General features: G+C 43.1%; 1 protein-coding gene across 2 annotated transcripts in view; it reads right to left on the minus strand.

The window, feature by feature from the left end:
- The window catches only part of IFT172 (intraflagellar transport 172), a 445,633-nt gene that overhangs the window by 164,238 nt on the left and 264,674 nt on the right, over nt 1-16,721 (minus strand). For both annotated transcript variants that reach the window (XM_085896864.1, XM_085896871.1), the window contains exons 28-29: nt 14,859-14,994; nt 4,979-5,095 (exon numbers count right to left, since the gene is read on the minus strand). In XM_085896864.1, coding sequence (XP_085752990.1) covers nt 4,979-5,095; nt 14,859-14,994 — 253 coding nt within the window. The remainder of the gene's footprint in view (nt 1-4,978; nt 5,096-14,858; nt 14,995-16,721) is intronic.

A 16,721-nucleotide genomic window follows, 5' to 3' on the forward strand; every position in this document is an offset into this window, starting at 1 on the left:
AAGTTTGAACCCCTGTCTTTGGTTGAATCAATAGCATGGGGTTGACTCAACCTGTCATCCTTCTGCAGTCAGTAAAATGAGTACCAGTGTACTGATAATAGAGGGCACTGCATCAGTGGCACAGCTGCACCCCCAGAAAAAAAATGCAACCAGTAGCCACAGGCTGCACATGATAGCTAACTAGCTCCTGACAGATTTTCACAATCCAGCAGAACACTCTTTAAAGTTTTTTTTTAAGCACTGTCAGAAATGATTCAACAAATAATTTCAAAAATCGTGCTGTTTTGTGAGTTTTCGTCCACCTTGTCTTAACAGATTCCTTGAGGCCGACCCATCATTCCCCTCTCGATGTGCGATCGTTTTTATTTGTATTCTCTCCCTATTACCTTCAATTCCTATTTTCCCCACTTTCCCAACGTCCCCTGTCCCTCCCAACTAAAACACTCTGTTTCTTGTCTTAAATTTAATTAAAAAAATCAACCAAAAAAAAAACCATACCCACAAGTCCCGATCCTCCTCCTCCTTCTTTTTCTTCTTCTTCTTCCTCCTTCTGCTGGCTCACCATCTTTCTTCTACTTGAGCTGACCCACTCTCACCATTACCTTCACGATTTCTTTCTACAAACTTCCATTCCTGAATCTTACCTAATCTTCAAAATACCATCAAAAATTAATAATTTTCCTTGTATCCTTTTGATCTCAATACCTCCTGTAACCACGTGGCTCTCTCCCCTCTTCCTGGTAAATTTCATCGATCCATCAGCTTCACTCTGCGTTTACCGTTCCAAATTCACCATACACCTCCACGATTTTACTTCAACTTTCCCTTTTCTGAATCTTAAGCAATCCTTATTTAAAATAATTAAGTAAACAAAGTCACTTTTGACTATACACCTCCCATAGTCACATGCTTCTCCTATAACCATGCGATCTGTTTCCACCCTCTGCGATTACCGATCCAAATTCACCATTCACCTAACGATTTTTTCTAAAACCTTTCCATTACCTAATCTGATGAAAACCCTCAAACAATAATAATAATAATAATAATAACAATAATAATAATAACAACAATAATAATAAAAACGATCTCTTATAATGATTCATCTTCCTCTTTCACACGTGTGGTTCTCATCACTGTATCATTATTCACTACTCTTTTTCTATTTCAACAGACGGCTCCAAATTCGACCTTTCCCTCATACCTTGCCTTAAAAAAATCCAACTGTTACAGCGTTTCTTCTCTCCATTCTCTTAAGTCACCTTCATTGGATCCATCAATAAATGCCCTTAATCGCATCTCTGACCGAAAAAAAAATTTACACCCCAGTTTGTGATGAATGTTTGCTTTCCATCAACCATTCTTTTTTCCAACTTCAGTGCCAACTCACCCCTCTCACACCTCACTCTCAAAGCAACCATCACACTCTTCCCCCTCCAAGCTTCCCTCTCACCTTTCTCAAAAACTCCCTGCTCAACTCTCCCCACTCATCCTTCTCCCACCATTCACTCCCCTCACTCACCCTTCTCAAAGTTGCCTCCCCCCACATCCACAAACCTGCCTCCTTCCCCTGCCCTATCACCTCCATATAATCACTCCATCTCCTCAAATCCTCAACTGCCTTCTGCCCCCTCTCTTTGCCCCCCCCTCCCCCAGCACCAAAGAGCCTTTTCTCCTCCTCATCCGGCCCCCTCCCCGAACTATTCTGCAATCCCCGACACTCTTTCAACAACTCTCCTTACCCCCCCTCCTCCCTTGTCCTACCCTCCCCCTCCCCTCCCATTCCCTGCATCCAAAGCCTCCTCCCCTCACTCTTCATTAACAGTGTGGACCTCAAATATCTGGGGCTTTCACTCAAACCTTGCAGATCTTTCCATACAGGTTGCCATTGACAAACCAGACATAATCTGCCAAACAGAAACTTTCCTCCCTCAAGACGTCTCTGACTCCCTAGCATCTCTCCCTGGTTACTCCCTCCTCCGGTTTGACAAACCTGAGCCTCGTCCTGGTGGAGGAGTTGCTCTCTTCATCAAAGACTCCATTGCTCGCTCTCCATGCACTGCCATCACTCCCCCACAACCCCAGGAATACCGCTGGCTACGGCTTCCCCTCCACTCCCACCTCATGTTTATTTGTGTGTTGTACCGTCCACCAAACAGTGATGACTCCATTTATACCTCAATATCTGAAAACATGGACCAACTTCTATCTTCTCATCCAAACTCTCTCTTCCTCATATGTGGTGACTTTAATTGCCATCATGCCAGTTGGCTGGGTGTGGGTACCTCTCTCACCTGTCATGGCACTTCAGCAAAAGACTTCTGCGACTCATTGGGACTGACTCAATCGGTCAACTTCCTGACGCGGATTTCAACCAATGGTACTCCATCTGTTCTGGATATGATTCTGACAAATTTCCCTGAAAATATCTGCTGTTCTTCTCCCGCTCCAATCGGTTCTTCTGACCACGTCCTTGTGAAAGTGGACATCTCTCTGGCTGTTATCAGAGAATCACTTCAGTGCCGTCTCGTCTGGCATTTCACTCAAGCTGACTGGCAGGGTCTCCAAGCAGCAATCAATCTCCCATCGCTACTTTCTCCAACATCAACTCATTCTGGGAGTTCTTTCAAAGAAAATTGCTCTCCGCATGCAGAGATTTATCCCATCTCGTCTTCAGTTGTCCTCCCCTTCCTCTCGCCCTGGGTTCACTGAAGCTTGGGACGAGGCAGTTGTCCTGAAACAACTTGCCTTTGCCTCATGGAAAACAAACCCAACTGAGGGTAATCTCAGTTCCTTCCATAAAGCTCAGAACAAGTGTGTATCTACCCTCAGGAGAGCCAGAAAACAACATCCTTCTAAGCTCAAGTCTGAACTCTCAAACTTCTATCCCTCTCCAAATTCTGGTGGCTTCTCATCAAATCTGTTTCTGGTGTATGTTCCCCCTACGTCTCCTCACTTACCTCAAATGGCCGCACTGCTGATATCGCACATGAAAAGGCTGAATGTCTAAACTCGGTGTTTGCATTGAAATCTTGTGTCCGAAACCCATCACTTTCTGTACACACCTGACCCAGTCACACCCAACTGTCTCTGGACTCTGTGTCCCAACATTACTGCTCTGCATCAAAAAGGTGCAAAAACTGATACCTGCAACTATAGACCAATCAGCTTTCTCCCTATCATCAGCAAGGTTGTGGAATCTATCATCGCTTCAGATATTAAATCCTTCCTCTGCACCAATGGCTTGATTTCTGATGATCAATTTGGTTTCAGACCAGGTGACTCTGCCCTGGATATGCTGCTTCTGCTCTCCCAACAATGGATGGAGGTCATCAATAAGGGACATGAAATCAGTCACATCCCTCGACATATCGCTTGCTTTTGACAGGGTCTGGCACTCTGCCCTGCTCACCAAACTCTTCCTACGGTATACAAGGCCATCTCCACTCACGGTTCGCAGACTTCCTCTCCTGTCGCAGCCAACATGTGGCCCTAAATGGAGTCCTTTCACCCCTCTTCCTGTCCAGGCTGGAGTTTCTCAAGGCAGCATTCTGGGCCCTGTTCTTTTTCTGGTTTTCATCAATGATGTTTCCGACTCCCTGGAAATTCCTCTTCATCTTTTTGCTGATGACTCCACCCTCTGCCGTACCATCTGTCATCCCTCAGACCGGCAAAGCAGCAGTTTCTTCGCTCACTGCAGATCTGGATAAAATCACAACCTGGTCCAAAACGTGGAATATGCCTTTCAATTCTGTCAAATCTCACACTCTCACTTTGTCTCTTCAAAAGGACCGTTTGGAACCCCCCCCCCCACCCCATCTACTTTCTCAACAATCCTTTGGAAGAAGTTCTTTCTTTCAAGTTTCTGGGTCTCACTATCTGCCATGATCTTTCCTGGGAAAGCCACATTTCCAACCTCGCCTCCAAAGCCAGTCGCCGAGTGGGAATCCTCCGTCGTGCAAAGTCCTTCCTCGGCCCACCTGAGCTCCTGACCACATACAAAGCTTTCGTCCGCAGCCTGATGGAGTACTGCTCTCCCCTCTGGGCTGGTTCTCCTGCCTCTCACCTATCTTGGCTTCACACTGTGGAAACCAAGACATTTCGGATCATTGGTATCTCCCGCGATGAGGCTGAGTCTTTGGGCCTCTCACTCTCTCACCGCAGGCAGGTCGGTGGTCTTTCTGTCTTCTACCGTCTCCTCTCCGGTCTCGCCCCACTGCTCTGTCTGCGATTTGTCCCGACCATATTTCCACAGGGCACTCAATGTCCGCCAACAACCCCCTTCTGGTAAAACTACCAAAATCACGCCTCACTGCTCACCTTCACTCTTTCATTTCTCTTTTTCCCCACCTTTGGAATAAACTCCCTCACTCTGTTCAATCCCATTCTTATCTACTGGCCTTCAAAACATCTGTTCACCATCATCTCTTATCGTCCCCCGTTCAAATCCTCGATCATTTTTACCCCCGTTAATCCATCCCAAACCCACCTCCTTCAAATTCCCTGCTTTCCTTCCTGAAAGTCCCTGTAATGTCCATCTTGTATTCCCCATGTTCCCCGCCCCATCCCTCTCCCTTCCACAGATCTCCTAATGTCTCTGTTCCCCACTATTTTGTCCTTCCCTCTCCCGCCCCTCTTGTCTCATGCCCCCCTTGCTGTGTGTTGTGTGTTAGCTCTCATATGAGCCTCGACAAGGTATACAAAAAAAAATCTATTGGGAAAAAGCATGAATCAAAACTCAGGAAAAAGGGGTTCATCCATACTTGCAGTGTATTCTCTGTTTGCTTCAAGAAAATGGTTCTTAAAGGCAAAACATTCAAAGAATAAAAAATAAATGAACAAGCAGTGTGTAAGAAACAGGAGTGTGTACACAAAATACTTGAGGAGAATTAAAATCGAAATGCAGAATTATTCAGGCTGAAGACTCTCGCCTGTGTGAACATTCACAGATGCTGTACGTCCGTGCAAGGTGACCCACCCTGAAGGCTTCTTCCCACATTCCATGTGTTTTATACATGTTCACGGCCAGATTCCATTCCCTTGCTTCTAAAAAGTGGAACTCAGCCTCTCTGAAGCATCCGTCACCCTCCAACTCCTGCCTCAGATGAGAAGGACAATGACATCTTGGTGGTGATAGCAAAAGTTAGATATTGGTTTGCAACAAAAATTACAAATGACAATATTATTATTATTAATATGATTACCATTATATACAGCTTAGCATGCTCACAATTCATGTCCTGACCAGGTTCTGTGATGTTGTGGTTAAAGCGTTTGCTCCAAGTCTGGGAGATCGGCCGAGTCATACCAAAGACTTTTTTTTTCAAAAAAAATGGTTCATTCTGCTTCCTTGCTTCACCCTCAGCATTTAAAAGGACAGAGCAGAGACAATCCCCATAGGTTGGCATCCATGGGGAGGAGGAAATTCCCTGCTGAGTACGGTGAGGAAAGCGGCGCCATTGTTGTGACGTCGCTGGTACCCAGAGTATCCCAGGAAGTGACATCACTTCCCCCAAGCTCAGTGGCTGTATTTGTCTCATCAGTATGTGTGTGTGTGTGTGTGTGTGTGTGTGTGTGTGTGTGTGTGTGTGTGTGTGTGTGTGTGTGTGTGTGTGTGTGTGTGTGTGTGTGTGTGTGTGTGTGTGTGTGTGTGTGTGTGTGTGTGTGTGGCAGCTCCATCAGAAGCCTTAGACTTGCATAAAAAAGAGCTAATTAAAATCTTCCTAAGACAGGAGTGGCACAAGGGAATTTATCGATCAACCATAGGAGGCACGATTGTCCGCAACAGCCAAACACGTGATGAACAAGTGAAATCAGGGCAACTGATTACATCTGAACATGTCAAAATGATCCGAACTCATGAGCTAGACTGAACCACTACGGAGTGATGAAGGTGCAAAATCTAACAGCAAACTTCTTCATTGGTACCAAATCAAGGGAGGCGCAAAGCGCCCCTCCCTTTATATGGGACGGTTTCCCTGTACGCCCAAAAGGGAATAACCAATCAGCTCTCACCCAATCCCTAACCCCAGGTTCATGGGAGACCTTCCAGTGCCTCTCGTGAAAAAGTAATCCAAATCTTAAAGGGGAACCCATACGCTCAGACCACCTCGACACTAATCTATCCCTTAATGCCATACAAATTAGATACGCGTCGTTTCCGATTTATAAAGGAGGTAATTTTGTGTTGAAAAGTCGAAATTTTCTTCTTCACGCTTGGCTGTGACGTCACACCCGGAAGTTGACTGCCAGATTTGTACTGTTTACGGGTTAAATCACGGGACGATTTCACTCAAATGGTGAATAATTTCAGATTTTACGCAAATATGCCGAGTTGATGCATCCTTGGTTGTTTCAGTAATACAAACCGAGATGGTTTCATGCTACACCAATGGCCGAAAGATCCGAAAGATACCAAGGCCCAAAATACCTGAGTGTATTTGTATCGGGCCTACAAAATATTTGTGCTCATAACATTTTACAGAACACTGTTAGAAACAACAGACATGGCTAGATCTTGTGGTTATTCATCACGATTGAGAAAGGATGCCCTCACAATTAAGCAGAAGAAACACCCATCACTCAAAACTAACACCATCTCTACCGAGCTACCAGCACATGTCCATGCACAGGCGATTTGAAAGGTGAATCAAACACCTGTGTTGGCCTGCCGGCGATCGATTTGACCTCACAAGATGTGCTCCACTCTCACCTCCTCCACAATCCTCCATCAACCATCACCTCCACAATACCCACCACCATCCCACAGCCCCCCCCCGCCCCCTGACCCCCTGCATAATCCCTCCACAATTCCCATCAACCATAATCCCTACAATACCCTCCACCATCCCACCCCACCCCCACCCCCCACTCCACAATATCCCACACCCCCCTCCCAACTGCCCCACTCCACCATTCCCTCCCACAATCCCAATAAACCATCACCCCAACAAAACCAACTATGATCTCACACCCCATCCCCTTCGACCATCACCCCTACAATACCCACCACCATTCCATACCACCCACCACGACGGTGGGACACGACACAGACACAGCACGGACACGATGGTGCAACACAACATGGCACAGCGACAGACACAAATGGCATTCCGGGAAAGTATGATATGGGATTATCCCATAACATACAGGACAGCTGGTCAGCCTATGATGGTGGGACAAAACATTCATCACCTATTTTGTCGGCAGTGTCCGAGTGTGCCTGGGTGGTGTCGGCTGTTGGGCGATGTCGGGTATTTCTGTTGGAGTAATATGACTGATTTATCAATTCATACAAAATCCCGTGTAAACCTTCAATTGAACAGAACAAGCTCAAATGAGCTAAGATCCTCGTCCTCTTAATGATGACGTCATAAAAACGAATATGACATCATTGTGATGTCTCAGGTTTGCGATAAATTATCTGTGCTAATGCCCGGCTTGATTCCCGCAAACAAAATTCAAACAGCTTGCCTAGTTTCGGAGATAATGGTATAGGCGATTTCCATTAGCGACGATATTATGACGTCAACGTTTTTTCTCTGAGGAAGAATTTCCAAAACCGGAGATGGTTACTGCCTGTGCGTGGGCTTTCTGCATATACACGGCAAGTTTCACAAAGATCCGATGAAAACTCTGGGTTGTGAAACAAAAAATGTCAAAAAATAGGAATGACGTCATAAAAATTGATATGACGTCATAGTGATGTATCATATGTGCAGTAATTCATCTGTGCTAATGCCCTGTTCGATTCCCGCAAACAGAATTCAAAAAGCATGCCTTGTTTCGGAGATAATTTTTTCGGCGATTTTCATTAGCGGAGATATTTTGACGTCATTACTTTTTTCTAGGAGGAATTTTTAAAATCGGAGATGGTTACTGTCTGCGTAGGGTATTTTTACATATATAAGCCAAGGTTCAGGAAGTTTCTATGAAAACTGTAGGCTGTGAAACAAAAAAGTCCACAAGAACAACAACGTGAGTAAGACTTAGAGATCCTCCACGAGGCTCTAAAAACAAAACAGACCAATCTGGAGTAACACTGCACAAAAAAATTTAATTTTCATGTGACCGGTGTTTTCATCTTCACGAACACCTCCATTGTCGCCATCTTCATCTGAATGGCTTGCATAAGGTTTGAAACGATACTGATCCACAATTCCCCCGAAAGTGTTTCCATCACTAATTTTGTTTCTAACCATTTCTTCAAAATCACACAGATCAGTTTCAACATACTGAGAACCTTCAGAATTGCTAATGACGGTGGAATCAGTATCGGAATCTGAGCTCGAAATACAATGTTTCTCTGTGTAAGCTGTCATTTGGATGAAAGTGGGTTCCAGGTGTGATGTCACTGACGAAAATAGAAAATCGACACTCTTGGACTTTTTTGACACTTTGTGGTTGGCAAAAAAAAAAAAAAAAATCCCCTTAAAATTAGTGTTGTTTATGATTTGCAATGTTTTTTCAAAAAAAAATCTATTTTCATTTGAGTTCCCCATGAACACAAAGTTGAACTGAAATCAGATGATTCTCAGTTGCACAAGTATTCAACATCTTTGTCTAATTCATCCTAAATCACTTCAGGAGCAAAGTATTTGTTTGAAAGGTTTCAGAATAAGTATAATAGGGTTCAGCTGTCTGTCATCAGTGGTTTAACCGTTAAAAAAAATTAAGCTCTCCCACTTATCTAAGGAGTTCAAAGGTGCGACTCACTTGGTCAATAAACAAGGCAAACATGAAGACCAAGGAGCTTTCCAAAGAAGTCAGACATAACGTGGTAGAGAAGCACCGTTCAGGTGAGAGTTATAAGAAAATTTCAAAGTCACTCATTATCCCGATGATGGTGGAAGATGGATCATACCAGCCAGACTACCCAGATCAGGTGACCCATCCAAACTCAGGAGCCGTGCCAGCAGGAAACTGGTTCGGGATGTCACTGTAAATTCAAAAATTACTTTGAAATATCTGCAAGGCTCTCTGTCTCAGATTGGGGTTAGTGTTAATCAATCAACAATATCATTTTCCCTTCACAAAGCTGGCCTCTATGGACAGGTGGAAAGAAAGAAGCAATTACTGAAAAAGAAGCATCTAAATACTTGGATGGAGTTTGCAAAAAAATCATCTTCATGAAACTGTAGGAATGTGGAGAAATGTTTTCTGGTCATACGAGACAAAAATTGAACTTTTTGGTCTATATTCAAAATGTTAAGTCTGGCACAAGCACAACAATGCGCATCACCCAGTCAACACCACCTCTACTGTCAAGCTTGGTGGTGACAACATCATGTCATGGGGCTGATTTTAATCAGCAGGGATTGGCAAGCTTGTCAGGATAGAAGGGACAATGGACGGTGTGAAGTACAGGAGAATTATTGATGAAAACCTGCTTGAGTCGGTCATGAATCTGAAACTGGGTAGGAGATTCACATTTCAGCAGGACATGATCTGAAGCACAAAGCTAAAGACACACTGGAGAGGCTGAATAAGAAGAAAATAAATGTTCTTGAGTGGCCCAGTCAAAGTCCTGACTTGAACCCAATTGAACATTTCTGGTAAGACGTGACGATTGCAGTCCATCGACGATCCCCATCAAACATGACAGAACTCGAGCAATTTTTCATGTGTAGAATGGGCAAATATTTCCCCATCTCACTGTACAAAGCTGGTGGAGACCGACCCAAAAAGACTCATAGCAGTCATTGCTGCAAAAGGTTCTTCCACCAAGTATTGACCGAAGGGGTTAAATACTTTTACAACCAGTGAATTTTGATTTGTACATGTTTTTTTGCAGGTGTCTGACATGTAACCTCCTTCAACTATGACAGTGTTTAGTTTGATCTCTTCAGTTATGAATAAAAAAGTTCATTTGGAAAAATAGTTTCTACATCACTCGTAATTCATCTAAATGTGGCGTGATTGGTAGGGGGTGAACACTTTTGCAGGCCACTGTATCAGCGGAGAGGTAGAAGGTAAGGGGGTAAGAATATAGTTTCCACTTATTTAGGGCAGCGAGGCAGGTACAAATCCAGGAAAGTCTTCGTTTTCAATTTCCAGAAAATTGCACCAAATTGCAAAAAAAGAAACCATATTAATGACAGTTCGGTTAAACAAAACAATTTTAGTGTTATGTTTATGACGAAAGCGTCCTCGTGGAAATAGTGAATTTGGTAAATATGATGATCAACAGCAAAAAACATTGTGAAAGAACAACGAAGTGGTAAAATTATAACCTGAACAGAAAGCTAGGTGCAAAGTTGTTTTCATTAACGGTATTCTGCATTTGCGCAAGTCGTTCAAAATCAGACGCGTTGGGAATGAGATCGTTATAACAGCAAAAAAAGGAAAAGCTGAGGATTGTTTCATGATATTTTGAAAACAAGTGTAATTGTAAAAGAAAGGTGGGAAGATGACAGCTCTCTCTTTTCTTTACAGGGCCCTTCACTTATGTGCCATCTTCAACAACCAGTTGAGCCCCCAAGAAGCAAAGCATCTTTGGCAGCCTGCAATCCCCCATTGATGTGCAGCCTGATTTAAGTGCACTCAAGCAATCTTTCAAAGTCAGGACACCGTTTGTGTTAATAGCAGTTCTGAACAAAATGTTTGAAGCTGATACTGATCCTTGTTCAATGAGAGTTGAATGGGATTCCAAATGAGAAGCTGATTGTTGGATCCCTCTTTATCAAAAGTCATATCGTGTGGTGTTGCCTCGTTTGTTACTTGGGGGCTGAAGTATCTGGGTAGCGTGACAAGTTTTCATCCCCTGTCGTACACTTGGCCCATCAAGCAGGCTGTGAAGAAACTGGCACACAATCGCCTACTCTTGCAAAAGTGGAACCTTTTATGTCCACCACAGAATGCTATCAGACCTAGCTTCGTCTGATCTTTTTCGGTTCCCTCATTGATGCAACGCCTTGCCTGGAGAAGCCAGACAAAAGAGCTCAAAGCATCTTTGCTCATTCCAATCTGTCCTGTTAACCACCTGAAGGTGGCACCTTGGGAGGACATGCTTACATGTTCGCAAGTCACACGTTGGTTTTTGAAAATCTATTTACGCATTCTGTCTCGAACACATGCAATCTCTGCTTGAATGGTGGCCGATCATAATGAAATAAAAGTTAATGACCAAGTAAAGATATCTCGGTGCAGTTTGTCAAGCTCCTACTCTGTCTGTAATGCCAAAGTCTTGGAAAATAAAGGAAAAACATTTCCGTTCCCACTTGGCTGTTTGAAATTTAAGTTTTTTTTCCCCCCAGTATTTCAAATGTTGAACTGGACATGAAATACATGATAGAATTGGGAAAGTAAGAACATCTTGAGACTGCGCTTGTAATACGACGATAAATCAGGATGTCATTGCAACACTTCAATAGTATCCTCTCCTATTCAGTAAATGGATGAGGTGTGTGTGCATGTGTGTGTGTGTGTGTGTGTGTGTCATGTTTTTTGTAGAGTTCTACTGGAGCGTTCTGATGTGGAATGTGACACTAAAATGATCGCCATGATCCCCTGAGTTGATTAAGCTAATTAACTACAAATAATCCGTAAGAATTCCCACGTTTTAAACGCACACCATGTTAAGGTACATAAAGCAGCGTAATATGTCCTTCCACCAAGGCATGGCATTCCAACTACAAAATAAAAAAAAACAAAAACAATGCTAACATTGTAACGAAGCATATACTAATTAATACGAATAATATTTACAATAATAATAATAATAGTTGTAGTATTATTTGGCAATAATAATGATGAATGTATCATCCCCACCCTGGCCCAAGCATACCTGGGCTTGGTCAAAGGCAAGCTAATGCTCAAGCAGGACAGCAGGTGGGTATCCTACAAGGCTGTGAAGAGTGAAGACCAATGAAAATTTGGTCCAATGGACCAACGGGCCCAGTAGTTTTAAAAAAAAACTTTATTCATGCCAATTTATTATCCAAAGCTGCTCGATTAGGCAATCAAGATTCATGCAGATCGGGCCAACAAGGGATTGTGGTCTGATGGAACAGTCAGCGCAATATTATGATTGTCTAGATGTGAAATAAAGAAAGGATTCAGAGTTCAGAGATTTCTTCACTATTTGTATGAAAAGCCGAAGCAATTGAGGAAAGGAACCCAATGAAGAAATTAGACATGTGACGTACGATGTCATAATCATCGTCACATGGAACCAAGCCATCTTGTAAATCAATTAGCAAACCACTGCTCACACAGAACGTGCACACACGTCTGCGCACGACTCGTGTCAATACCCTCGACAAATTGGCCACCGACGTGATCTAGCTCAGTTTACAACGAGCTTAAGCATCGTTGCACACCAAATGAGTTGAATCACACCATCAGGATTGTTCAAGTGTGGCTGTTTCAGACAGCAATCGTTTCACAGTAAAAATGTTCATCACAATATGTCACTTCTCGGCCACTGACCAGGTACAATCGGACTGAAGAGTTCATGAATGACCTGCAAAGAGCAATCAACCGTGGAATTTTGACCCAGAAAGTTCGGAACAGGCTTCAAAACCAGTGCTTTGAGTTCCAGAACACCGTTGCTCCACATCTCTCAAACAAAATGCCATTGACAATGGCAGATGCAGTGGGTGACACAACATCACAACTGGAGGATGAACCATGGAGGCCAGTTTCATTTCATCAACACATGGACAGGTTAATCCCCACAATTAGGGACACGTTAATTCCTCCAGAATTAGTGTATTTTAGTGCAACTTGTAATAGCTCCACCCACTGGGAGCTGTGTTATGTCATAAACATTTACGTAACGAGAATCGGGGTCCTCACCCCATCCTGAATTCCCAGGACTTTTTTTTATTTTTTAACTGGTTAAACCCTTCCCGTGCACACCTACATCAACCAGGTTTCAACTCATTCCATCCGGCAGTCCATGCTGTCAATGTGGCACTTTGGGGCCACAGCATTCCTCATATAGAGAATAGACTATCCTGCATGATCTCTGGATTCAACCTGATTGAACCTCGGGGGTATGTCTGTGGTCACCACATGTGCCCACAGTTTATTTATCAACTGGAGGTAGGCCTCATCACAAAATGGCGGAATATCCCTCATCACAAAAGAGAGCCGGATCTTGTGACTTGGTCGAGGACAAGACGTCTACAAGTTTGTATACTGGCATAGTTGCCAATTGTTATGCTCATTTCAGCCAGCCATGTTGTTTTCACATGACAACTTAACTTTGGCTTCCACCAACATCATGTTTGCAAATGGAGTATACAGTTGAGATCAATGTGCTGGTCCGCTTAATCCAGAATATAAACATGGTTGAACATACCATATGTATACAAGACTCAAAACTTTTGTTCATTATGTTTTTTTGAAAAGTATATTTAACAAGAGCGAGAATTGCTTTGCAATACATGTCCCCTACTGATGTGACATTTTTAAAAAGTCCAAAAAGGGCATGACTGAAGAATGGACGAAATGCCCCGAAACTCGAACTTGTTCTGTAACTTATCATAATAAAGCCATGTGCCAAATTGCAGTTGAATATGTTAAAGGGTATGGGGGAAAAAAGTGTGAAAACCCACAGGTGGGACGGACGGACGGACGGACGGACAGACGGAGGACAAACATATAGTCCCCTCCAGTGAAACCGGTAGGGGACTAATAATAGGAACAGGGTTGGCCCTGAGTGAGTTGCTGAAAACAATTGTTTCCTCACAAAAGAGAGCATGATCCACCTGGCATGCAAAGGTTCATGTGCTAGGGAACAAGCCATTTTAAACATGCCATCTTGTGAAAAATGCAAGATATATATATATATATATATATATATATATATATATATATATATATATATATATATTTTTTTTTTTTTTTTTTTTACAGGAGTGAGGCTCATGGAAGAGCAAGGTAGAACTGAAAGTGGGACAAACATCAAGGGAATTAATGAACACGAAACAAGGAGAGGGGAGGAGGGGAGGAAACAATGAAAATATCAAGTAATATGGTTGAATTGGGAATGGAGTTTATGGCAGTTTAAAAGATCGTGGGAAAATTTAATATCAGTTGGAGAAATTTAATTCCGTAATATGAGATCGGGAATTTTAATCGTAACGACGGGTGAGAAAAAGGCTGCAGTCGCTTCCACAAAGGCGAGTTGCTTTTTTGAACTTGGAACAGCGAAGCCATGCTGCCATCATGAGCTGCTGTCAATATTACCCAATGTCACCTCTACATCATGTCAATCTGTGGCTTGAGTAAGCACAGCTTGGGGTAGTCAAGTTAAGCATGCTGTCTCTGATCTGCTTGCACAATATTATTCCCAATGAAGTCAACACATGGTGCAACAGAATAAGTCCCAATGTGTCAGTACTGTGGACATATGGAAAATTACATCTCCAGCCAATTCAGAAGACGGTGAAAATAAGTGCGTCAGAGAAGGGTAAAAGGAAATGTGGAATCCCATGGAAATTAAGGCACGGAAGGAAGCTATTTGGCCCATCAAGCCTGTGTCCTATCCACATACCAACTGCAGGTAGTGCTAACTACATACAGCCAACTCAAAGCAGGGAATTCAGACAGGGTTCTGGCACAATGGCTTTGACTTCTTCAAAGATACCATGGAAACAACGCTCATGACCTAAATGTGGATGGCTTTGCATTTCCATGCACAAAATGACCTAGTCAAAGATGCAGTGCTCTTCGCTGCCGTTGCATCCAAACAGCAGTTGTTAGTTTTCCCGAACATCATCAGGGTTTAAAACCAGGGTAGACAATTTAATGAGAAGCATGCAGCTGCTGAAACGAGCCTGCTTCCACAACCAATATGAATGAATGTATGAAAATAAGAAATAAAGCAAGGGCAGGTAATGTTGTCTGACCTCCGCCAGGTGGTGGTGGGTGTCGATAACCAAGTCCTTGTGGTACTTTGACAGCAATCGGATCAGGTCATCATTCATGTGTAGTTTCTTGTACATGGCGATGGCAAGGTCAGGCTGGTCAATCATTGTGTAGAGCCTGCAAGTTTGATACATGGATGTGGTCAGCATCGTGTGGTCAAAGTGTTCCAGTAACTCAATACTTCCAATATGCCAAGTGCAGAGCATTAGAGATCTGCGAGGAATGATCCTGCAAAGCTCTGTGACTAAATCTGAACATTCGTTTCAAGTAAAACTCACAGGAAAGAATTTTAAAAACATAGAATTCCTAGAACTGATCATTATCAATTTATATTTTCCTTTGCATCCATTTTTAATCCTTCTTCCTTGCTCCTGTATGCACCATGGTCTAAGCTCCCTCCCGTTGGATCTCTCGCCACCTCCGTCTCAGCAACATAGCCTTGGCCCTTGAAGCCTCCCTCCTCACCCTCACCTTCCTGCAACCTCTCTCGGGATGCTTGACTGTCACGCAGCAATAGCAATCAATCAGTATTTCATAATTAAACACCTAGACTCGCTTTGAGGTGTGTGTGTTGGTGAACAGGGAATGGAGTATGGTAGAAACAAGAAAGTTACTTGAACATTGCTCATATGACACGAATAAGCAAATTTGAAAAGCTGGATATCGTGTTAAGTTTGACTCACTTCACTGTAAGAATGAGTTCAGTGGAATGAAGATGGGTAAATCTATTAAGGATGCATTAAATGAAAATACTCAGGCTTAAATGCTTCATAAATACCAGCATCGACATTTCGGTGATGAAATCAATGAAAAATGACATGAAGAAAATTTGGAGAATGTTACAAACTTCAACAATCGTGATTCGGAAGTGAGCAATACATGAAAAGCCCTCCCCTCGCCGCCCCGACATATGTAAGCAGTGGCACAATGCTCCCGACTCCCCTCCTTCATTCCATGAGTATGTAATAAATATATGTTATCCATCAGGGCATTTATAATTACACTGCATTCAGGGAAATGAACATTTAGTTTCATTTAATGGTCTATTCATAAAGAATTATCGAAAATGTAAAACTTTCAAGCGAACATGGAAGAAACTAGAAGGGCACTCAGTAAAGCGCATGCCTCAAAGCGAAATTTGTGGATCATCAAAGCAGGAAGGTACCCAGGCATTGATGGATGACATGTGCAACTCTGTGGATCACTGCGGTGAGTAGCTCCAGTTCCAAGCCATTGGCTGACTGCATTTGCAAATTTGAGGATCACCGCAGTGGGGAGCTACCCAGCCATAGGCTGATGACACATGCAAAAATCGGTGGAAGGTCTGTATTTTATCTATCCAATCAGATTTGTTTCTTAGAGAAGGAATTACAAGGTGTTATTGTTTTCAGTCACAGGCTGTTTTTTGTGTGTAGTTCCACGAGCCTGAGACACCTGTAAAAACATTCAAAAGTAGGCAAATAGGGTGATATTGGCTGCCCGGACAGAGGTGTTTTTGCCCACTTTGGTGGTCATTTGGAGCGCTACCACTTCAAAATGGCAAGAGTTGTTATCACAATCGCTAAATTGAGCAAACCTTTCCATTGTGTTTCTACATGGAAGTTGTGTTGCAACAGAGGATAAACGTGGATACTTCCTGAGTATCACTGCAACACTCAGGAAATGTACAGTGTTTGTAGTTTTGTAGTTGTAGGTTTGTACAATTGAAAAGTATAGTTGCAGCTGCAGATCGAGGCTGCAGAAACCTTTCCTTCTGGAGAGATAGATAGATAGAGCGAGAGCGAGAGAGAGAGAGCGAGAGAGACAGAGAGAGAGACAGAGAGAGACAGAGAGAGAGAGACAGA

Source organism: Eptatretus burgeri, chromosome 1 (assembly GCF_056783735.1).
Source record: "Eptatretus burgeri isolate ZD-2024b chromosome 1, Ebu_testis_v1, whole genome shotgun sequence".
Classification (NCBI taxonomy): Eukaryota; Metazoa; Chordata; class Myxini; order Myxiniformes; family Myxinidae; genus Eptatretus; species Eptatretus burgeri.